The 24,161-nt window shown below is 44.6% G+C and overlaps 1 protein-coding gene across 24 annotated transcripts in view; it reads right to left on the bottom strand.

Moving 5' to 3' along the window:
- The window catches only part of ANKS1B (ankyrin repeat and sterile alpha motif domain containing 1B), a 917,777-nt gene that overhangs the window by 68,567 nt on the left and 825,049 nt on the right, over positions 1-24,161 (bottom strand). For 13 of the 24 annotated variants that reach the window (XM_036250945.1, XM_036250946.1, XM_036250947.1 and 10 more), the window contains 2 exons: positions 6,218-6,325; positions 3,742-3,921 (listed from right to left, as the gene is read on the bottom strand). The exons of 4 other annotated variants lie outside the window; for them this stretch is intronic. In XM_036250945.1, the coding sequence (XP_036106838.1) occupies positions 3,742-3,921; positions 6,218-6,325 (288 nt within the window). Of the gene's footprint in view, positions 1-3,741; positions 3,922-6,217; positions 6,326-24,161 lie in introns of those variants that run through there. 7 more of the 24 variants (XM_036250963.1, XM_036250966.1, XM_036250956.1 and 4 more) reach the window with 3 other exon arrangements.

Genomic DNA, 24,161 nt, shown 5'->3' with positions numbered 1-24,161 from the left:
CTGCCCTGGGCTACACACATGGACAGCGGTGTGGGACACCTTGTTTGTGCTAAAATGAGATAACGTGTGGACGTTCAAAAGCTCTCTATGCATTAAGGTATTATTATATGAATGTGAGTGCAACATTTATTTATTAGGCGCATAGAAACAGGGGAGCGTTTCAGAATTTCAGAGCTAATGTGCCCAATTTGCAATTACAGGCTCAAAAAGCTATGTTTTTAACATAATAGGAAACCCACTGTTTAGATGTGTTTACATCATTACTCTCCATGGTTTAAAAATGCTATTAGTGCTAAACTCAATTTTGTTTCTTACATATTCATTTAAGACTACTGGAGGCAGAATGTTGTTTTTATCAGAATAAAAGCAAACAATAGCCACAATTTTTGCAAATCCCCTGCGTTCCAAGACAGGTATTTTTAATATTGGTTTAAATTAAAAACAAGTAATTAAACACCACTCTAGTGTTACCTTTTAAAAAATATTTGCCAACAGATGAACTTAATAGGTGGAATGGACATTAAATTTATCTTAATTTAACTCTCAACATTGTTTTCCTAAGTTAAACAAAGCATTTCCAAACATCTGTTGCACAGACTTTAAGAAGGCAAAACTCACCCTGGCCGTTTTGGCTCAGCCATTAGAGTGTTGACCTGTGGACCGAAGGGTTGTAGGTTTGATTCCTGGTCAAGAGCACACACCTGGGTTGCAGGTTTGATCCCCAGCTCCAGTCGGGCTCATACGGAGGCAACCAATCAATGTGTCTCTCTCACATCAGTATTTCTCTCTCACATCAATGACTGCAGCTACCAAGAGCTTAAAGGTTTCTGGTCCGTGGCTGGAATTCCAGATCTCTCAGATGGGGGCCCAGATACACCTGAAGCAGCAGGCGCTTCCTGAAAACATGGATCTGTCTTGGTGATTCTCTTTAACTGTATTTTCCTTCTCTTCTTTTTGTTGGTTTTTAAACATCATTAAGTATTTACCATGAAGTTCATCAAGGTATTTCTTGTTCTAGTTACATACATATTTAAGGTAGTAAACATACTACCTTAAAACTTTTTTTTTCATATATATTTAAATCTTTATTGTTGAAAGTATTACAGATGTCCCTCCTTTCCCCCCCTGAGCCCCCCTTCCTGGCTCCTGTATCCCCCTCCCCCTCTCCCCTTCACCACACTATTGTCTGTGTCCATGGGTTATGCATTTTCCTTTCTTTAAACAACAGGAAAGAAACCCTGAAGGTGGACTTCAGCGACTCAGAAAGAAACACTGGTTAGGCATGCAGTGAGCAACTACAGCAAGCGTCCAGGGAGGCCCCGTGGGGAAGAGCCCCTGGGACTGGGCTCCTGGAGGGAGGAGAGGGAAGCGGCTGCTTGCTTACTGGGATTTAATCGCTAATGCCAGTCTTCAGAAGACTCCACTTCACTGACTGAGCAAGGACTTTGGGGAAGAGTGTGGTCTAGAGAGAGGATGATAGGTTTTTTAAAAGTAAGCCAATTAAAAAATTATTATAGCAAGTGACCAAAAGGAAGAAAAAACCATTAACTGAGTGGCTGAATGGTGGAAAATCACATTAATAAAACCGTGCAGCAACAAAATTACCGAGTATTTAAGATCTTGTAGGTTAAAGCTTTGAAATGGCACTATTTTAAAGAGGTACGTAAGGGTTTCTCCGACTTCTCGGCATTTCCAGATGAGGAAACACGCTTAAAGAAACCAACTAAAAGGCTGCAATGAACACAACCGACAGAGCTGCAATCCCAGAATGCCTTTTTCTCATCGATCAGATTCCTGGAGTGTCGTCTCCTATTTTCTCTGCAGCCAGACTGCTGAATCGAACAGCAGGATTTCAGAAAGTTTTTCACGAGCTCCGAGCGCTGACGGGGGCCTGTGTTCCCAGCCAGTCATTTGCGCCTGGTGAGCGCACGTGGGGGGATGAGCACATCCCGCGGACCCTTCGCAGCTCACCCCATCCCCCCACCCGCGTGTCTACCGCCTCTTCCTGCTTTAGGGCCTTTCTCACCCGGCCAAACACAAGTCCCTTCAATTTTCTCAAGGGCAAGACGACTCCTGAAAGCGCTGCGTTCTGACGGGAGCGACAAGGAAAAGATCCAGGCTATTCAAGAGGTACGGCTGCCCCGGCTTGCGGATCTCACAAAGAAAGGAAAGGGAGCAATCTCGCTAGAGTACTTCCGAGGACTCGTGCATAGAAGACTAATTAATTTCCTCTTTGGAAAAACTGTACCATGTGGAGAAATTTCATAAATGATATGAGCGGCTGAGATGGGTGATTCTATTCCCGAGGTCGGCACAGTCAGGAACAGGGAATGTTCCCCAGCGAGGAGAAGAGTCCAGAAAAGATTCCCTTTGTGTTAATACACCAAGACCACATGGTTCAAGGTCAGAACGTACCATGTCTCTGAAACGCTGTCGTTAGAGACATTTAACCACATATGTGACCCCCAAATTCTAACAAGTAGCAGGAAATCTATGAACAGCTTGAGGAAAAAAGCTTCCAGACTATTTAAAAGAACATCAGTGAAAACAGTAATAGGGATTAAGAGACAATACTTAACAAGAGAGAAAGGGGACATTATTCTTTTCTTGTCTCTCCTGTATTTTACATCTCCCTTCAATAAAGGATTCTCGATAATCCCAACATTGTCATTTCTTGCACAAAGAACGGAACAGAATTCAGGACTGAGAGAGCTGAAAGGAGACACAATATATCAGGCCCTTTCTTCCCTGGGGCATTTGCAGGCAGAATAGCCATTGTTTCCAGAACATTCTGCTCACATTTTTCTTTTGTGAGTGGCGGCATAGAATGTTTACCAAAGGCTTTAAAAAACAAACAAACAGAATCTCACCACACAGTTGAGAAAAATATTTAACAACCACCGGCGAAGCAGCAATTACAGTCAAATTTTCACTTCGGAATTTTCATCTCAGGTGTGAGAGGCAGAGAGAAGCCTCTCAACACATCCGTCTGAACCTAGAATGGGGATGAAAAGAGTGGGGTCTGCCCGTCGTTGTCAACAAATCTGTGTCTCTGAATCCCAGGGCTGACCGGCAGGGCCACCTGTCCGCCTGAACGTGCTTTTAAGAACAATGCCGCTGTTTGGATACGGCTGGCAGGTTTCTGAGCAGCCGGCTAAGGACAGAGAGGCCAGATATGGACGGCCACACCCCAAACACGGAAAGGTCTGAACGTGACAGCTGCCTCTTCGCAGCTATTTGTGTCAGGCAGCGTCACCATTTTCAGCTACGCAAGGTGACAACAGGAGATAATGCAACGAGCCCCAACAGCACGATTCTATGCAAACATGTCAACTTGGGAGGAAACAAACAACATTATTGGAGTGAATACCCTCTTCTGACTTCTGTCCTGTCTTCTAGCTAATTCACATTTTATAATCTAGACTTTTATTACTCATTTTCAATATGAATTGATTCTTGCCCAGTAATTATTCCCTTTAGGGTAAAGACTTTCTGGAGCCAATGAGATCAAACACAATTTCTTCAGTAAGAATGAGTAACAAGGATCTGGGTATACCTTCCATTCCCAGAGAGGTGTCTTTCAGTCTAGGCCAAGTGAGCAGGGGATGAAAACCACGGGGTCAAACGGTGAGATTCCAGCCGGGGCAGACGGAAGGCATCGTGAGCTATTGTTCAGTATTAGAATGCATGGCTTGGTATGGGGGAAAGGCAAAAACACCACAGAGGCTTTTAACACCTTACCTGGGCCATCTGCCTCTCCAGTTTTGATCGGGGAATATCATCAAAGTAGTTTTCATTTCTTCTCCTCCTTGCATCGCCCTGCATGATAATGTGAGGAACGTCTAGGGAGCCACCAGTGGTGTAAGTGCTTTGGCTAAGTGATGGAGACAACTGAGGAGGTGTGTGATTACCACTGGGTTCCTGAATGGAAATACATCACCAAGTAAATACCTCGTTTTGGCGGCTCACCTTTGGTTGCAAAATTGTGAAATACTGACAAGACAAACTGCGGGGGTGGGGACTCATTTTTGCATCAACTGCCAAAAAATGGATGGCATTCCACCATCTTAGGGATGGCATGATGTAGCCTGCACCCCCCGCCCCCAAGTATTTCAGGTCAAAGGTTTAAAGTATAAAGAATCAGGCTGTTTTCTTCAACCAGAACCGTGGGTGATCTCAGGGAAGAGGACACAGATGTCGGGCAACCTTGACAGAATCACATGTCATTTACAAGGGAAGGATCTGCATCCTCATGCGGACAGTGTCCTCGCCATGGTAGATGCCGTGTTGAGAAAGCTAATGGGAACCAATGGGGCTTGATTCGCCATCAAAGAGCAGTCTGGAGTCAGGTGGGGAAGAGGACACAGTATGGAAACAGTGTGTCACATGTACAGACGGCAGGGCAATACACATAATGACTTTCAGTGGCAAAGATGACTTAAGCAGGAGTGGGGGATTGGTCAAAAGGAAGATAAGGGGTGGCAGACAGCGAGGCTCCAGTGTTTGCCAGTAAGAGGAGGTTGAAGGGTGCTGATTCCCAGCCCCCCAAAGGTTCTGGGCCTTTGACAAATAAGTTTCTGCAATTTTTCTTGAGAATCTCTGTTGTTCTCCTAAATCTCTTCTAGGAGCAGAGGGATGGGTTCAGATGGGGAGGGAAAGAGAGTCAAGTAAGTAGCAGGGAATGACTCCTCTACACAGTCATTCTAGGGTGGCTACATCTGGATGTGCTACATCCTTCTCCCCTTTTGTGTCACAAAATGAAGGCAAGACGATAATCCCTTTCCAGCCTTATTTTTCTCCCAATTTATTTGAAGCTCCTCCTGTTGAGAGAGAGAAAAATAGCTCCCATTTCTGCCTTCACTGCTCCCAAAGCCCTCAACTAGCGCCCCAAGGTCCCAACGTGTCCCACTTGTCCCAATAACCACTTTTCCTAAGGGCTCCTCCTGGAGCCAATTCTTTTGCATTTCCCGAAATCTTTGTGCATCTTCTTCTTTAAAACTGAATCAGACTCAAATCTTAACAGCTCCTCTCCTCCCTGGCCTCCTGCCAGCTGCCAGCGGTTACGCTGTTCGCGGGGACTCGCTGGTAAGAGGCGTTCTACTGCACTCCATCGCTGGCGCCACGTCCGAGTGCCACGCCGTCCTCATCGTTTGTCTCACTGCCTTTCCTGACTTGCAGAAAGGGAATCAGAAGCACGCAAGTGCGGGACTGGAAAAGAGAACGGAGTTGGGCCTGCCTATGTGGCTCAGTGGACTGAGCATTCCATGGACTGAGAGGTCCTGGTTCGATTCCCAGTCAGGCACATGCCCCGGCTGAGGGCTCGATCCCCAGCAGGGGGCGTGCAGGAGGTGGCCGATCGATGTTTCTCTCTCACATCAATGTTTTTCTCTCTCCTTAACTCTCTCTCTAAAAAATCAATAAAAACATATTTAAAAAAAGAAAAGAAATGAGGCTGGAAACGGAGACTAGCTTGGTTCAATTCTTAATTCAGCTTCTTAAAAAAAAAAAATCCTCGAAAGTCTCCAATGGCTCATGGAGATTCCAGCCTTTTGGCGAATTTTAGAAAAGTTCCTATTGGCGTCAGGAAACCCAGTGAATGAACACTGGCTAGTCCTCCCCGCCCACTGTGCCCGGCAGTCCCCTCCCCCCTTTCTCTCCGCTTTCCCCCTTTTCTTCCCACTGCATTCCTCTCTCTCCGTCTAGGGTTTCTCTCTGCTTTTGTTAACCCATAATTCTAAACTATAGCTGAAATAGTTTATTAAATAACATTCTAGCTTCTCCAGTCCGACTTTTTGAAGTGGGCGAAGCTGAGCAATATTTACTTCATAAAAACAGAAGACCCTGAGGTTACTTTCAAATTGATCTTCACTTAACTGGGGCCTCAGATCGATTTTCTCTCTGGGTCTGAGGAGTCGGACAGAAAACGACTCCCTCTCTTGGTGTAGACGGGAGTGTGTGACGGCAGCAGTGGGAGGGGTCCTGCTAAGGGGGGGTCTGTCCAATGTATATCTAAATCTCAAAAATATATATTTAACCAATGGAGAAGAAAAATCTTGTCTTACAAAATACAATCAGAAGCGAGATGGTTTTTCACATGGGTAAGGTAAGCTATGTGGAAAACAGCCCATATTTCCCGATCTACTGTTCAATTCCACTTTATTGCCCAAAGAATTCCGGGGCGAAGAGTGGAGAAAACACGAACGTCCCGAGCACTTACCCTGAGGGTGATGGACCGAGGGGGCTTCTGCGGTGGATCCTCGTGCAGCCGGTCTCCCAGAGACGCCAAAATACGTTTCCTGTGGCCAATCAGACTGATTTTTAAAACCTGAAACGAACATACGTTTGGGTTAAATATTGCATTTGGGGGAAATAGTGCGTGTGCCCTAAAAGATGAGGGAACGGAAGGGGATCTGTGCAGAGCTGCCTCTGCCCCGGGACAGGTGTGTGAGGTCAGTGTAGCCTCGAGTCCAGGAGGAGAGGGACCAGGAATAAGGTGTCCGGTGGCAGACAACGCCCCTTCTGCCAGGGCTGCCCCCAGTCCCAGTTTCCACCCAGCAGCTGCGAGGCCTTTCAGAAGCACAGCCAGTCCCTAGCCAGCTGAACTCTCCAGTGGCTTACTGCTCTTCGAATGAAACCCAAGTCCCGACCTGGCCTTGAGGCCCAGCAGGGCTGGTTGCCTGCTGTCCGTCTCTGTGTCGCCGCCTCTCTGCCCTCCAGGATGGTCTGTCCCTTATGCGGTCCATACGCATTCTCCTTGGGGCTTCTACCCCTGTCTGTCCATCTGCCTCGAAGGCTCCCCCTGAGATTGTCACATGACGCCTTCTCCTCCCTCTGGACACTGCTCAGGTGTCCTCCTCAGAACGGCCTCCCCATCCTCCTCACTAAGAGCACTGTGCCCTCAACCCCACCACGCTCCACCCTGGGCTCCTCTTCTTACTCCTCTCTGAAATAACTGTATGTACAGGGCTAGTGCTTCGTGCCCCCTCACCCAGGCGAGCTGCCCGAGCGCAGGGCCATGGTGTATCTTGATGGCTTCTAAGGGCTCAAAGAATAGGAAAGAATAAATGTTAACACAGACAAAAGTAGCAAAGCAGGGTTATAATCCACCACTGCCCACTTGGGGGACTCACGGTCTCCCCAGAATGGGACTGTAAGTCTGACAGTGCCGCAAAGGGCACCTTGAAGAAGAGATAGGAACCAGGACTGGAAAAGAGCCGCAGTCCCTACCCCCTGGAGCTTTGCACATGCTGCCCCTTTCGATCCTCCCAACACCCCCGCCGGGAAGGGTTTCTTCTTGCTTTACGGATGAGGAGACAGAGGTTCAGAGTGGTTGCCTATCTGAGAGCTAGTACAAGGCGGCTCTGGGATTTGAATCAGGTTTGCTGATTTTAAGGCTTGTTCTACCCCAAGGTAAACTGCAAAGTTTGGGGAGATCTCCCAACACGACTCCAACACATCAATGCATGCACGAGAATCGCACCGACCCCGTCCCTGCCCTCATGCCGTTCCAGGATATCACAACTCTTTTTGGGTAACTAGTTCCCGAAGTATGCTATCCATTGCGTAAATGATTTAAAAAGAAATGTCTCTCTTTTCAAGTTTGAAGGGGGAGGGGTGAGCATTTCTTTGGAGCATTTCATCCAATGCTAACCTTGAATTTTTATTTGCTTATTTGTCAATTAGCTTATTGGCTTTTCTGCCTAAATTTATTTAGATTTTAAATTAGCACTTAAACGTGAATGTCCACATGCATCACAGCGCGACGATGATATAAACCGCCATCCTTTCAGGCTGATGAATCCTAATCTTTGCAGTTTGTTTTCATAGAGCAGGTCCCCTACCCAGAGATCGCTTTAGTCTACTTTCTCTGCACCGTCTCCTGCCCTAGTAAAACTGCTTAAGGTGTGCTGAAAAAACTGCTCACGATATTCCAGGTGTAAGTGAACCATGGCTTTGCATTTGAGCAGGATAGTACTTTTTTTTGCTTTTAATCCCCCTTGAAATGCCCGTTTTAAGCACTTCTGAGTTCTGGCTGGCCTTGTAGCTTCTGTTGGAATAACTAGGGACAAAAACACACACTGTCAAGTCTCTTAATTTTGTTACAGCTGATAGTTCAAAGGCCTTTGATCTTGGAAAGACGGTGTGAATGATTTCTCCCTAAATTCCTCATCTTATAGCTGTCCATGCAGAAGCCCATCTGTCATCCTTCTGCCCACTCACAAAGCCCTGGGACTCTTCCTGCATTTATATTAGTCAGCTTGGCATTTCACTACCTGGAGGAACTCGGCAGTTTTTGCAAATCTGGAATTTGACCATAAACTCCTTCTTTCAGATGATGTACAAAGATGCTGAGTGTGGTCCCCATGCTGCTGACTTGCAGGCAACACTGTTTATATGATCCAGAGAAATGCCTTTATATTCTTGCATGGTTTCTTCGTTTTTTAAGCATCAAGATCAGAGAATTCCTCCATTTCAGAAAAGCAACGACGTTACCCTTTTCAAATGTATTTTGTAAGTCTAAAGACACTACCTTTTCTTATTCCCTTTTATTCTTATGCTTAATTACTTTGCCAAAGGCTTCTATTGGGTATAAATTCCTTGCACACAATCCCCACCGCCTTTCTCCCAGTAGGTAATCGGATATGACGCGGAGGGTGCTGGCTGGTGCTGCTGAGTCCTGCTAAGAAATGCTTTTCATAGTAAAGTAGGCATTCAAAATTATTTTGACAAATAACAGACACTAAACAACAAATAACTGGTAAAACCGAGCTGGTGTAACATCCTTTGCTGCTCTGGCTCATTCTCAACTCACTTGTGAGCAAGTGACCTGACTCCTGTGGTCTCCATTCTCTCACCTATAAAGTGAGAAAGTTGATGTCAATCTCAAATGCTGTTGGGAGGACGACGAGTGACGTTGGGAGAATAACCAGAACAGTGCCCGGCGCAGAGAAGATGCAATATTCCTGGTGTGCTTATTCCAGTTAATGGACATGAAGGATGCACAGAAATCCTGACCCAGAAAAACAGAAACTTGGTCATTTTCTTAGTCACGTCAAGCAAATTCACTGGTGCTTTGCTTGAAGAGATGTGGCCAACCTTGGAAAAGCCCTCACTGAAGTGACAGGTAGTGATAAGTAGGGATCTAGTTTCTAGCGATTAGTTTAATCCTAGACCTAAGAATGGATGCTACTCTTCATGCACACCCTTTCATCTCTGTCAGGAGGTGTGCTGAGCCACAGACAGCCCAGAAGAAGATGGGTGGATGGACAGATAGAATGAAAAAATTAACAGAGTGACTTCATATCAAGGACATTTGGGCCACTTTCCTTATTTATTAGAAATGATCCCATATCACAGAAGATAATGATGATACCTATTACTGCTATGTTCTAATTGTGCTAGAAACTGTGCCAAGTACATTATGTATGTGTATAAACATCTCATTTAATCTTTAAAGTAACATTATCTTCCCACTCTAGACCTGCAAAACAGGAGACTTGGGAACACTGAGCACGGTGTCTGTGGTCACACTGCTAACGGCACCGTGGCTCGGACTGGCACCTGGTTCTTCGCCTGCTTTTCCCCACTCACCAAGCTCTTCTCCTTGGCATTACCCTCTACACCTTAGCCACACTCTTGTTTATACTGTGAAGACACGGTTTATACCACATCTTAAGATGGTGCTTTTTGGTTTGGGTTGTCACGTTCCAAACATTTATACTGGGTCTTGACCATCTGAAAGACACTGAAGGCATACAGCTTCAGTTTTGGACGAGGCTTACAGCAATGTTAAAGCCAGACCAAAAGAGCGCAGGCCGGCACCATACAGAATCCCATGGGGTGCACAGACAAGCGTCTCCCGCTTTTCAAACATCCGCCCTACGCCACCTGGCTTTTCCAGCAGATCTACATTCGTCCCTGTTGCTAACTGAAAGAAATCTGAAGGGGGACTTTTACTTTTACATGAAAACTGAAAACGGCGCTCAGTGTTTATTTTGCAGGGGGCATTACGGAGGCAGCTGCACCCCGAGCAGCAAGGGGGCCTCCCCAAGCTCCTTCCCTGGGAACCACACTCAGCATCGCAGCATCAAGACACCACGGTTATGAACTGTGAGCATCTGTGCTTCGTCTCATTTACTGTGTGCGTCCTTTAGCAAGATGTGTCCGAAGGTGCTTTCTTCTCTGCTTTAAGCCATTTAGGCTTAAGAAAGGTTTCATAAGAATGGTCTGATTTTGGATAGTGGGGGAAACTGGTATAGACCAAGAACAGGAAGTCCTCATTAACCCAGGATTCAATCCTCGTTGAAGAAATAGTAGAGAGGTAGGGAGGGTGACATTTGGCTTTAAAACTTCCAAGTCAGCAACAGGAAACCCAACCAGCAAGACAACCACACAGAGTATTCCAAAGAAAGATAGTCATTCTGGGAAAGGCCATCAGGTTTGCCTTGAACGAGATCAACATCTGATCACCACGGTCAGCAACAGCGAAGTAGTGAAATCCTACCCCCCAGGCACCAGTCAGTTTACAAACATTTAGTTTTCAAAAAGCCAGAGCAATGGTTACTGTGGTAGAGAACAATTCTGTATGATTTTCATTATCGTCTGGGCAGGGACAAGGAACCCAATGGGAGCAAAAGGTAAAGTAATGGTAATGTATTGGGGATTTCGTTATTCTAAGAGAGCGATACAATTCAGTTCAACTCAAAAACAATATTGAGTTTCTGCTACAAATTATTTGGAGAATTCAACGGGAGAACTTGGAGAGATTGGACACAAATAACTACACCGTCAGACCGTTAACTAAGAAAAAAGTTATTATACACGTGGGCATAAGAGTGGGTTCCAACTGCCCGGTTCCAACAGGTAAGAAATAAAAGTTACTGCATGTTTTCTTAATGGCTTTTACTCTAACTGTTGTGAGAACTGTGGGTCAAAGGCAAGGAACGATGAAACAGCATGGGCCTGCCACATACTGGTGACCCTTCATCAGAGCAGTAGCTACCCCTACACATTGTCTCCAGTGCCAATTAAACAGGAGACCCTCGGGAACCCCGTCGCAAATCCTGTCAACAGAAGAGCTGTGCTGAGTGACAAGGCTGTAATATTCTGCCACTGTCACTTACGTCTCTGGGTTTAGCTGCGGGAATTCTGCCAGACGATATCATGACTTACCCTGCACTGAACAGCTCCATCAGAATACCTGTCACAGCGGCTCTGGAAGTCAGTGTACTCAGACTTCCTTTTCATTCCCTTGAAAGTTTAATGTGCTATAAATTAAACATGCTAAATTTAAGGTGATGTAAATTAAACATGGGTTTTCTTCATCTGCTTTTGAAAAATTAAACAATGTTTTGATTCTCCTAACAAAACTGTTTTCCCATGGTGGAGACAGGAAAACAAATAAGGGAACAGGCCATCCGTAGGCTATGTGCATGGAGACACACTGCTTTCATTTCGTCCCCACGATTGTGTTTTGTAGTGGCCATCATGTATGCACAATTTCCACCTACATTTTCCCACCCAGTGTGAGAGCTAAAGAGCTTTCCTACATATTCAACTCGCAGTGGACATTTTAAGGAACTCCATCTCGCCGTATTGTCACTTTAGAGAAGCATGTCATAATTCACTAACCATTCCTCTTATTGTTGGAAATTCAGTTTGCGATTCTTTTCTGGGTATCAAACAGTCCACATCCTTACAGATACCCTGTCATCCCACCATTTCCATTTTCATTGCCATGGTTGTACAGACACGATATAAGAAACACCAGTGAAACAGCAAGAACGCACGAGTCATGCTAAAAAAGTCGTGTAGCGACCGTCTGTCTCCACGCATGAAATCTCAATCCATTTACTGCCGGCTGGACCGAGCCCTCCAGGGAAAACGGCAAATCCACATAATCTTCCTCAGCGTCACATTTTGCATTTGTTGTATTCTGGAGTTCACATTCAGCCGACAGACATGAAATAACACATGTAGCCGGAATCCTCCAGGGCTTACACGCGCGGCACTGCTGAGCCCACGAGTGATTCTAGTTACCACGGTGCCTTTTCATTTCTGCGTGTTCACGCAGGGAGGGTTTTCACTTGTTTTTATTTAAATGGGCTTTAGGATGAAACAGCTCTGTCTGCATTCTGAATCCCTCTTCCGTTGTAAGGGGGTAGAGTGTGCCCCCTTTCCCTTTCTAGATACTTGCCAACGGAGGCAAGTCCAGAGAGCTCACGTGGCCCCTTCCAACAAAACTGCCGTCTTCTGAGGACTTCTGGTCACCTGGAATGCCCGGATGGAAGTCGAGGTGGAAGTTTATCTGCTTGGTTCTTATCTGCAGAACTAAAATTGCAGTTCCATGGGAAGAATTCCCCGCTCCCTGGTTATAATTTCTAAACACTTTCCACCTGAGAGCATCCAGGCACAAGTACCACCCCGTGCGTCATCCAATTTCCACTCCCACAATTCCAGCAAGCGTCTGAAATGGCATCTGATTTCCGACTGTGGCATTTTCTCTCTCACTTCTTGGAATGTACCAAATGCCCGTCTGGCACGGGTATGATAGAATGACCTCTGAAGCAGAAGGTCATGATATTTGCTTTTTTCCCCTCACTCTTCTAGCTAAGTGACCTTTAACACCTTTGTGTTGTGATATTCAAGGGTCAATGATAATCTCATGCAACAAACATTTACTGAATGTCTTTCACATATAACCACCATGCTATGCAATTTGTGAGCCACAAGGAAGAAAAAATATTCAGTCCTCTAGGGCTCTCAATCCAGTAGTTGGAAAATATTTTAAAAATGTGTGTGTATATATTTCTATTATGTGTCCGTTCATACATTCACCCATCCACCCACCTATCCACCTACCGATCTAACATCCGTTCACCCATCTATCTAAATTTATGTCTCACAGCTTTCCAAGGCTAAAAGACATTCTGTAGGTTGAATATGAATGACTAGAAAGTTGCTCTGGAAATTATAAAGCACTGAACTAAGGCACTCTTTCTCTCTTAAGCATAAGAGACACTTTCAACTTTCTTATTCTATCCTTGAATAACCCTAGCAGCAAAATTTTGCATATTACCTTTGTTATTTAAATGTGCTGTTTTCCGGGTATCTCTGGGGATATTTTAGATCAAGAACCATGTTGCTCTGGCTGGTGTGGATCAGTTGGTTGAGCATCATCCTGTGCACTGAAAGGTCACCAGTTTGATTCCCAGTCGGGGCACATGCCCAGGTTGTGGGTTCGGTCCCCAGGCGGGGTGTGTGCAGGAGGCAACTGATCGATGTTGCTCTCTCACATGGATGTTTTCGTCTCTCTCTCCCTCTCCCTCTCCCTTCCTCTCTTTCACAAATCAATAGAAAAACACTGGCGTTCACTTCTCCAGCGCTCTCTCCTATTATCTAACATCCCTCTAACTCCAGGCAGTCTATTCCACGTCCCCAACGGTGCCACATACAACACCTCTGCAAATTCTAGAATGCCTGTGCTCCCCTTTCATGAGGCTCTTGCAGGCATGAAATCAAGATCCACCTAAAGCCTTCCCTGCTCACCCTGGATCAGAGCAACCTTTCTCTGATTTTCTCTAGCATTCAACCGACTGTAAGCTCTGGAGGGTCAGCTACAGTGTCCCGGCATCGCAGGGTCCCTCACAGCAGCCAACACACAAGTACCTTCAAGGGGCATCCTGACATCTCAGATCTCAGCCCCGACGCCTAGACAACACAGAAGTGGATGTCTCTGAAGGGCAGAGAGGGAGGAAAGGAACACCCATATCCCATTTCTTTCCTTTTCTACTCGCAACAGTTTTCTATTCCGTCTGTGCTTGAGCGCCTTCCTTCAATACACAGCCTTGCCGTGGGCGACACAGGTGCCTTAGCTACACTGGCTGTAGCTCCTTCCCTTTATCTCTAAGGCTTCATCTAAGGGGAAAAAAATCTGACTAGATTTTTTTCTTTTCTTTCTGCTATTACTTTCCAATCAAAATGCAACTATGCTAACCTATGGGAAGGACAAGGGGTTCCAAGTTATACAGCTCCAGACAGAGCAAAGGACTGCGGGAATGAGTGAGGGAGAAGGGCTGGGGGATGTGTGTTTACTGAGTACAGTCTGTATCTTTCTTTCTTTTCTTTTCTTTTTGTTAATCCTCACCTGAGGATATCTTTCCATTGATTTTTAGATAAAGTGGAAGGGAGGGAGGGAGAGAGAGAAAGAAAGAAAGAAACATCAATGTGAGAAAGACACATTGAATGGTGGTCTCCCTCACTGCACTGACCCCAGCCTGGGGTTGGGGGGTTCAGGGGGACGGGTACGGGGAGGGGCAGGGATCAAACCTGCAACCCAGGTGTGTGGCCTTGACCGGGAATCGAACCTGTGACCCTCAGTCTTCAGGCTGACATGCTAACCGCTGAGCCAAACTGGCCAGGGCTCTTTTCCTCTAAGAAGTAGAATTATTATTCTAGACCTGATGATGCTCTTTGGTAGGCTAGAGACTCCAATAAGCGTTAGGGATTCAGAGATGGAATATAGTATCTTTCATCAAGAAACATGCACTTCAGTCAAAGGCCGAAACCTGTGTGCCCACGGCCGATGCACACCAGACTGATGCGGAGCCAGAAGGCAAGTAGGAACAGCGTTCAAGGTGGGAAGAACTCACTTGTTTTTTGTAACCCTCACCCGAGGATAATTTTCCACTTATCTTCAGATACAGTGCGGGGGGCAGGGGGGGGCAGAAACATCATTGTGAGAGAGACACATCAACTGGCTGTCTCCCGCAGGACTCTGACCAGGGCCGGGACTGAGCAGCAACCCTTGACCAGAATCAAACCTGCGACTCACTGGGCCGACGCTCTAACCGCTGAGCCAAATGGGCCAGGGCAGAAGAACCCACTTTTAACTGGGCTGTGCTGTGGTCTGAATGTTTGGGCTCCCCCTTCCCAAATTCATGTGTTGAAACTTTAACTCCCAAAGTGATGAGGCCCTCGGAGGAGACTAGTCCTTGAGGGCAGAGCCCTCATCAATGGGATTAGTGTCCTTATGAAAGAGTCCCTAAGATCTCACACACCTTTCGCCATGTGAGATTACAGCTAGAAGGTACTGTCAGTGAATCCAAAAGCAGCGAGCACAGTTTTTTCCAATAAACAGGAAATACTAATTATGAGGAAAGGAGGAAATCTTTACATGGAAAGATGACTTTAGCGGTCTAATTACCTCTGAGCATCCAAGGGTTCTGGAGGTAGAAAGTCTTCTTTTGTAATCAAGGAGAATCTTAGGTTTATTTGTAAAGCTCTCTGAATTACCTCTTGATGAGGGTACTAATTTTCTGATTATATTTTCACATAAACATTACTCCAGAAGATTAAAAAAATACAAACAAACCAACCAATCAGTTAGTAACCAATTTCCCTGTAAGTTCAAGTACAGCTTGCTGCCAATTTGGTTTTCACAGGGAAAATTTGGTTTGCATTGCTCAATAACCCACCCGTCGGATTACTGAAGGAAGATTTTGCTGCAAGCGAAAATGGGAAATATGTGCTATATCCCACATCTGCAGTTATTCTTGGAGACGTGATGATGGGCTAATGGCATCCGAAATCTACAAATCTCCTCACAGAATTATTAATACATAAAAATTCTCTGCAGCTGAAGATGAGGAGAAGCCTCCGTTTTGCTTATTTTTGCTAACTGTGCAGGGTATTTATGGCCGTGGAGGGTATTTTTCAACTTATTTCCTTTCCGTTTTTGAGATCATAAAACTTAGGATCTATTAGTGTATGGCCGATGTTCTTAGTAATGTAAGTAAAATTACATTTAACAAAATTCATTATTAACACATGTCCCTATATTATAAATTAAATGGAAATATGCAAAATATATAAATATACACATATTCATAAGGAGAAGCTTTAAGACAAACTGAATCTCAAGAGATAATCCTGCTCTGGCGGTGATGGCTCAGTTGGTTGAGCATCATCCAGTTCACTGAAAGGTCACCGGTTCGATTCCTGGTCAGGGCACATGCTCAGGTTGCAGGTTCAGACCCTGAGTCGGGGTGTGTAACAACCGATTGATGTTTCTGTCTCACAACCATGTCTTTGTCTCTCCCCCCTCCCTTCCTCTCTGAAAATCAATAAAAACATAGTAAAAAAATAAGAGACAATCCTAGGTGAGCGAGGGTCTGATTATTCAATGTTTGGATCATAAATGTTCTCTTTTTCTGTAATTTTTCAATGTTTGGATCATCAATGGTCTCCTTTTCTGCTTTTTTGATGTCTCCTTCTTGCTGTTCAGCTACTCTAATGAGGCATAACACCCTCCATTAGAGGGTAGAAGAGGGAGAGAAGCATTGAATTCAAACAAGACAATTCTATTTTTTTCTCCTCTCCCCCTAGTGGCTCTGATAAAATAATGTGGCGTGGGAGGAGGTAAAAATCTATCTAAAACTAGCTAAAATTAAGGTTTAAAAATGCATCTGTGGATTTTACTTAGCCCAGCAAGCTACTACTGCTCTTTAGACTTGGGTGGTAGCATATTTCGGCCAGTGTGTGCAGGAAGGAAGGATGTCAGGGCTTCCGATGCTGCAGTTAGTCCCAAGGACAGGCCCAAGGTGAAGAAGCAGGATGATAGTGGGAGAAGATTTTTATTATCCCTTTTCTTCCATTGTTCCCTCCACCCTCATCAACTATCTGCTTCCTTAACTTGGAGGATCACATAACGGAATAAAACTGGGATTCATGATATACCCGTTAGAAGGGCTAAAATGAAAAAGGCTGACAATGCCGGGTGGTGGTGAGGATGTGGAGAAACCGGAACCCACAGATTGCTAGTGGGAGTGTAAATGGTAATCTACCTTTTGGAAAATTGCCAATATCTCACATTGGGACCCAGTTTCTTACCATACGACCCAGCAAGTCAACTCCTAGGTAGCAACGGAAAATAAATGAAAACAAATCCACACAAAGATGTAAGTGAATGTTCAAACAGCATTATTTGTAATAGCTGAAAACTGGTAACAATCCAAAGGTCCCATCAGCTGGTGAATAGATAAGTAAAATGTGGTATATTCAGTGCACTGCACTACTACTCAATGATAAAAGGGAACGGACTGCAGTACACGCTCCCGCAGGGCAAGCCAGGCACACAGGATTACCTGTTGTATGACCCCATTTATATGATGTCTCTAGAAACTATAAAACTGTATCTAGAGAAAGCAGACTATATGAATGGTTGCTCAGGGTAGACTGCCTGGGTAGGAATGGGAATGAAGACTCACTGCAATGGCCATCAGGGAACTTTTTAGGGTGGCGGACATGCTCTAAAACTGGATGGCATGGATGGTTGGACAACTGTATGCATTTACTAAAACTCACTGAACTGTATACTTTAAACGGTGATTTTTATGATCCTTAATTATACTGCAATCAAGCTGTTGACAAATGAATAAGGCTGGGAGACAGCACTCAGCACTCAGTATTCAGTAAGTGTAGTATAAATAAGGCAATTCCTAAAGGCTCCAGTTCAGGTTGCTCCAGAAAAACCACTGTCCTCCCAGAATGTGCCATTTACCAGCTGGACTAAAGGGTGGGCAACAGAGTATCCGATACCCAGAGGGGAGCTTTATTCTGGGTGCCTAGTGCCGTTTAGCTATAGGTTAATGGATGAGTAGGATATTCTTTATCTATGTGTATAAGAAATTAGAACCTATGACTTCCCATATGTATATTTTAAGAGTCTTAATCTTCCTAGCCATGACAACTTGGCTAAAATGTCTATGCTTCCTGAAGGCTTACAGCCAATGGTTTGTGAATGTTTGAAAGGAGGGTAGGAATCACTAGGAACCAACGTGGGTTCTGTAGGGGTAATGAATGGGCGATGATAATGAGATTCCCTCAAGCACTAGAGACTAAGATTGCATTCTAAGCACTAATCACATCAACAGAGTGAATGGAGACAGAATAATTTTCTGGCCCCCAAAGAATCAATGGAATAGACTGGCAAGTTGATTATAGTTCAATCAGTGATACCAAAACCCAGCTAAACAAAGAAGATACTTGTCAGGGTGGGTGGGCAAGGAAGCAAGAGTGGAGGGCAGATTCAAGCAATGAAACAATGGATAAAAGGACCAGAAAGCCTAGCCTCGGTGATACTGATGGGAGAGCAAGCCTGAATCTGCAGTAAGGAAGCTCTCTGATCACTTAGGAGGTGTTCTCTGCATTGGTGTGGGCTATTTCACCAGTTCTTGTATGAATCCAAATGAGACATCCCTCAAAATTCCCTTTCCTCCAATACCATGCGCATCAGGAAGCAGTAATCACAGAATCAGTTTTCTCAGCACGCAGACATCAGGGAAGGAAGGGTTGAAGATGGGGGACAGAGAGCCTTTGGTCACAGTTGGAGATTCCTTCCCACCTTTCGTTAGCAGCTGGGAAATTCTGACACGCTCTTCTCTCGTCAAGTCAGCACCACTAAGGCACAGGAATCTGCTCCACAGGCACCGTGATTAAGAGCAGGGCTCAGTCAGGGTGACTTGGCTGTGAGCTTGACCCTGACGTTATATACGACTTGGGGTCAAGTATTTCACCTCTCTGAGCTTCACTGAAGTCATCCCAAAAAACGGGGTTAAAAACAACGCATGTACTACTAAGGGTTGGGATGAAATGAGATATGTGAACAGCACTTAGCTCAATGCCTGGCATGAAAGGAGTCTCAATGAGTGGGATGTCATGCAGTGTTTTGAGTCCAGTTCTCTGCACGGGAAGGGCTGAGCCCACTGCTGGAACGTGGTCGGCTGATCAATGCTGCATGAATGCCACAGCCTGACGCACTTCAGCAACTGGCCAGGGGCCTTTTCTCTGGCGACAACCCCTGTGCCATCAGCCACTCTTCTTTTCCAACTGCGGTGGTCTCGTTAAAAATAAGTTTTTGGTCTGGCCGGTGTGGCTCAGTGGTTGAGCATTGACCCATGCACCAAGAGGTTGCCTGTTCAATTCCCGGACAGGACACATGTCCAAGTTGTGGGCCTGATCCCTGGTGGGGGGCATGCAGGAGGCGGCCAATCAATGTTCCCTCATTGATGTTTCTGTCTCTCTCTCCCTCTCCCTTCCTCTCTCTCTAAAATCAATAAAGGAAAAAGAAATGATTTTGCTGCACTATATTAATTTCCTTTTTTTGACAGGGTTATTACTATGAGGTTGACAGATCAGGAGAATGCCGCAGATATAGTCTTTGATTCCAATAAAGCACTTGATGAAGTCTCCCGTTGTCTAGAAGATGGAGGGGCCACTAGGAGAGAAAAACTAAGTGGAATCACAGCCGGTTGTCCATCTGCACCCAAGAGCCCTGATGAAGGACGCTGTCGCAGCCCGTAGGGGACCCCTGAGTGAATGCCACAGGACTCTGCCCCTGGAGTCTGCTCTATTGAGTATTTTTCTTAATGGCAGTAAGTAGACATAAGAGGAACATTTTTCAGATTTTTTAATGACATAAAGCTGTGAAGGATATTTAATACGGTCACAGGCCAATGCAAAACTCCAAATTCCCTCCAGAGGCAGAAAGACCACACTACCACCAAAATGGTGCCATTTGAGAGGACAAAGGTGACGCCTGACAGGAAAGCTCCAAAGGAAATCAGCTGTGCAGGTTCCAGATGGGAGGAGATGCGGCTCCGCCACCGTTCAGAGAAATGTCTGTTTTCAGTCGGACCCGAGAAGAGGTTCCGTGGAAAGAACGCAGGCCTGAGGTCAGAAGGGGCAGGGAACACACACGTATACGATGACTTTTCAAAACAAATAATCTCATTTCCCTTACCATTCAGTCTTAAAGGTGGGTGATTATCTCTTTTTAGAAAGGAGTAAACCGAATTTCAGAAACTTGCTAGAGTAGGTGACAAAGCCAGGATTTGACTTCCAAAATCCACGCTCCTTCCATTTACTGAGCCCTGATGCTATTCCCCCCGGAGCTGCAGGGAGGCCCAGGGAGCCGGCTGCACAGAAGCGCCCAGGCCAGAGCCTGGCACACACCCTCTGCTCACACGGCCGCCCGTCCCGGGACACCTGGAGCTGTGTGCTAACCTCTAGACCGCTGGCATCTTCTCCGTTCCAATAGGGACCTGCAGCTTCTTCTCCTCCGAGTTTATCCATTAATACAACTACCACAGACATGATTCTGCCCATTTTTTAATATTCCTTTCCCTCTTCACCATTCGTCCAAAAAGCTTAATTCCAGAAGAGGAAGCGCTGGCCAGGGAAAAGGTAGTGGGAAATTTGAGGGCAATCTGAAATCTCTGTCAGTCGGAAATGATTCCTGGATAATGAAAACTTTTTTTCTTAAATTAAGGTAATTTGCAAGGGCTGCATTAGTGGTTTAATGTTGCATATTTACATGATAAAACCTCAATTACCTTTAGATAATGAGGTGGTATGTTAAGTAACCTTAGGATAATGATATGCATGTAGGATGCACAAAATTTTCACTTAATTCAGTGATTTAATTAGTGGTTCTATGGTTAAACACTTTCTCCTCCAATGTCACTGGAGATCTTATTGAACTTCTTCCTAAATATATACATATATTATACATAAAATATGTTTTTATATGTATTATATAACATTTGGAATTCTTCCTAAATATGTATATATTTAGAAATATAGTATATAAATATATAAACTCATTAATATTTATGAAGAATTCCAAATATAGTACATAATATGTATTTCTCTTAGATATCTAATAGAGCCAATATATACTATATACATATTTAGAAATATAAAAATTACACAAATAATATATATTATCATCTTTACATATCTAATATTTACATATAAACACAATCTCCCCCCTCCCCTGCCTAAGTGCAGTTTATAAATAGTTCTTTTTAAAAAATGTTTTTTCTTTATTGATTTTAGAGAGGAAGGGAGAGGGAGAGAGAGATAGAAACATTGATGAGAGAGAACATCAATTGGCCACACCTGCATGGCCCTCACTGGGGATTTGGCCCACAACCTGAGCATGTGCCCTGACTGGGAATTGAACCTGCCACCTCCTGGTGCATGGGTCGACGCTCCCACTGAGCCACACCAGCTGGGCCTTATCGATAGGTCTTGGCTCCTCCCTGGGGGTTTGGAACACTGCTGGTATGTCCGTTGGTCACTGGGCCACAGTGCTGCTGCAGAAAGCAGCGAGGAAGGCACGCCGGCTCAGCAGTGTCCCAGAGGGTCTAATAAATACTTAGGAGCAGTCATTTGTCATTGTCTCTTGCATTAAGAGCAAGGGCTGACAACATTAGCTATGTAAAAGTTCCAGTTAATAGAGGGTTTATTGTAAAAAAAAAAAAAAATCCTTGTTTTAGGGGGTGGTGAGCTCCTTTAATTTTCTCTCCTTCCTTCTCTTCGCCTAGGCTGGCCATCCTTCTCAAGGCTGGAGAATGGAGAGTCAGTAAAAAGGTGGAGTCAATCGTTGCTGACGGTGCCAGCCCTGCCCCCACCCGGCCTGAAGAGGGACAACTGGGCTGAGTGACCAGGCTGCCCCATGCGGTGGACGAGCTGAGAACCTCTGCTGTAAACTGTCTCACACAGATAGAGAAAGAAGTGACATTTCCAGGGACGGAGGATTCTTCAGGGGCCAGGGCACTTAGTCTGTGACAAAGTGGGACACTCCCTTCATGTTTGTAAAGCCTATGAGCTTTGCCTTCTTTTTCTAATGTCCTCCATCTCTCCTCTAGCCAGCGAACCCTACTCCCCTTTCAATAATTCAAGACCAAGTTAGGTTACTCCATTTGTGAAAGATGAAACTTCTACCAACACCCTCGCCATCCATCCGCTGCCCCCTACCGATCCGTGCCAAAGCCCGGCGTTCATTTCCTTCTCCCGACCAAAGTCTCCTTGTAAACACGTGGGACACAAGCCTCGTCTCTCTCTCTTCCTGGCGTGCGGTGTATCAGAAGGTGGCCCCAAAAGAAACCCAACCAGACCAAAACAAAGACGGCTCCAACAATCCCTGCTGCAGTATCAGATTAGCCAGGCTCCGACAAGGCATCTACCGAGTGCGATGTATGAAAAAATGAAGGCTATTTATCTTATGTCAGGACTGCAGGCTTGATGATCAGGTTCATGGCCTTAAAACAAAAAACAAAAAGGGGAAAGAGAGGCAATGCTTTCCAAAAAGTAGACGCTGAACTATTGCATGGAAAAGTAATATCCCGACTTGCCAATGTAATTCAATATAATCTACAGGGCTCCAGTGAAATCCAAGCAATAAACAATGTTTCAGTGTTTGGCCGAAAACGGGGTTTAATATGCAACTGTCACTAAACTCATGACCTACATATAATGTCTTTCCCACAGTGAGAAAGGATTGATTTTTACTTCAAGATGAATGTAATACTAAGCTGGACAGAAAAATACATGATGAAAAATTGGTAATTTATTCTTATATTAACCTAGAATGATGATAATATGGGGCCTGAAATTAATTAATTAATACACTGTTATTCACGTAGTGGGCACTTGATATGCATGAAATACACATTTAATGATGAAAATGACGCACTGTTAAAATCATACTTAGTGATTACATCAAGTTTTTTCCACCCATGCTTAAATTAAATCTTCCTGAGCCCGGCTGGTGTGGCTCAGTGGCTGAGCATCGACTCATACACCAAGAGGTGGCCAGTTCAATTCCCAGTCAGGGCACATGCCCAGGTTGTGGGCCTGATCCCCAGTGGGGGCGTGCAGGAGGCGGCCAATGGATGTCCTCTCTCATCGATGTTTCTCTCTCTCTCTCCCTCTCCCTTCCTCTCTCCCTAAAATCAATAAAGAAAAAAAATTAAATCTTTCTGAAATTTCTGCCTTAATCTTTATGTGATTCAAGTAATTTATAAAGAAATACAAAAGATGAAGAATTTAAATACCAAAGTTTACTTCCTATATACGAAAAATGATTGTTTGCCAGTTAGGAGTATTTTCATCTCAACTTCTTGAGGATTTACTTACATTCTTTCAGGCCAACTGCCTCAAATGCTGAAATCCCTTCTATCAATTCCTCGAGATGAATGTGCTGGCTTTCCTTTCCCTAACACTGCTTGGTTTTTTCCCCATTCTTTGTTCAGACAGAGTGGGAGGGGGAGAGAGAGAGAAACATCTACGTGAAAGGGACACATCAAGTGGCTGCCACCCGCACGACCCAACCAGGGCCGGGGACGAACTGCAACCGAGATACATGCCCTTAGGGGGAACCGAACCAGGGTCTCTCAGGACCACAGGCTGACGCTCTAACCGCTGAGCCAAACCGGCCAGGGCACATTTCTTGTTCTTATTTAGGTTTACTCCCTTCTCTCATCAGTTCATAAAAAATGATATTTATATCTCACAAACACGGACAGAATGTGTTGAAGGCTCCCTGAGGAAAAACCACGAGCAGAGGTAGAAATCACTGCAGAATCCTTAGTCCCTTAGAGAAATGTCATAGATGAGAAATGCTAATTAAGGAGCCTGGGAGAAAAGAGAAGTTACCTTTCCAAATGCAACATTAAAAAAAAAACAAGTGTTATTAACATGGTGGTTTTACGAAGCACGTGAATCTTATAGAAGTATGGCTTATTTTTTTTGTTTCCTAAAAAAGATGGCATTAGGGCAAACCAAAAACGGAGTAATTTAGATCGTGAATTTGAGAGAGAAAAATTTGCATCTAGCCAGGAATTTAATAAAAACGCACTTCTCCAAACATTTTCCTCCATATTTTATCATCTTTGCGTGGCTATTTGCAAAATCTCTAGTCATGATGCTAAAAAAGATGATTTTAATTTCTAAACAGTAATACTGTGCTCATTTATGAGAATTTTTGCAGGGAGAAAGTTTTATAAACCCTTCTTCTCAGGGTAAAAGGGCATACATTCAAGAGTGTTTCAACTTAGAATTTGAACGTATTCCTTGGAATGGCCTCATGGCTAATATCTTGTCTATATGTAAGGTCAAATACATGTATATCTCCAGTAAATTTTAATTGACCAACAAGTAATTTATTAGGAAGCTGGAGGATTTGAATTGATATTCAAACAACAGAACAAATGGGTTTTGTCTGATTTGCTTAGTTTACTTGGTGATTAAATCATCTTGAGCGCAGCAAATTTACTTGGCTTCCAAATAAGACAACAGACACCCCCATGACATAC

This window comes from Molossus molossus, unplaced genomic scaffold, assembly GCF_014108415.1.
Source record: "Molossus molossus isolate mMolMol1 unplaced genomic scaffold, mMolMol1.p scaffold_m16_p_10, whole genome shotgun sequence".
In the NCBI taxonomy this organism is placed as follows: domain Eukaryota; kingdom Metazoa; phylum Chordata; class Mammalia; order Chiroptera; family Molossidae; genus Molossus; species Molossus molossus.
The sequence above is the reverse complement of the archived record's forward strand: the minus strand, read 5'-3'. Positions and strand labels throughout refer to the sequence as shown.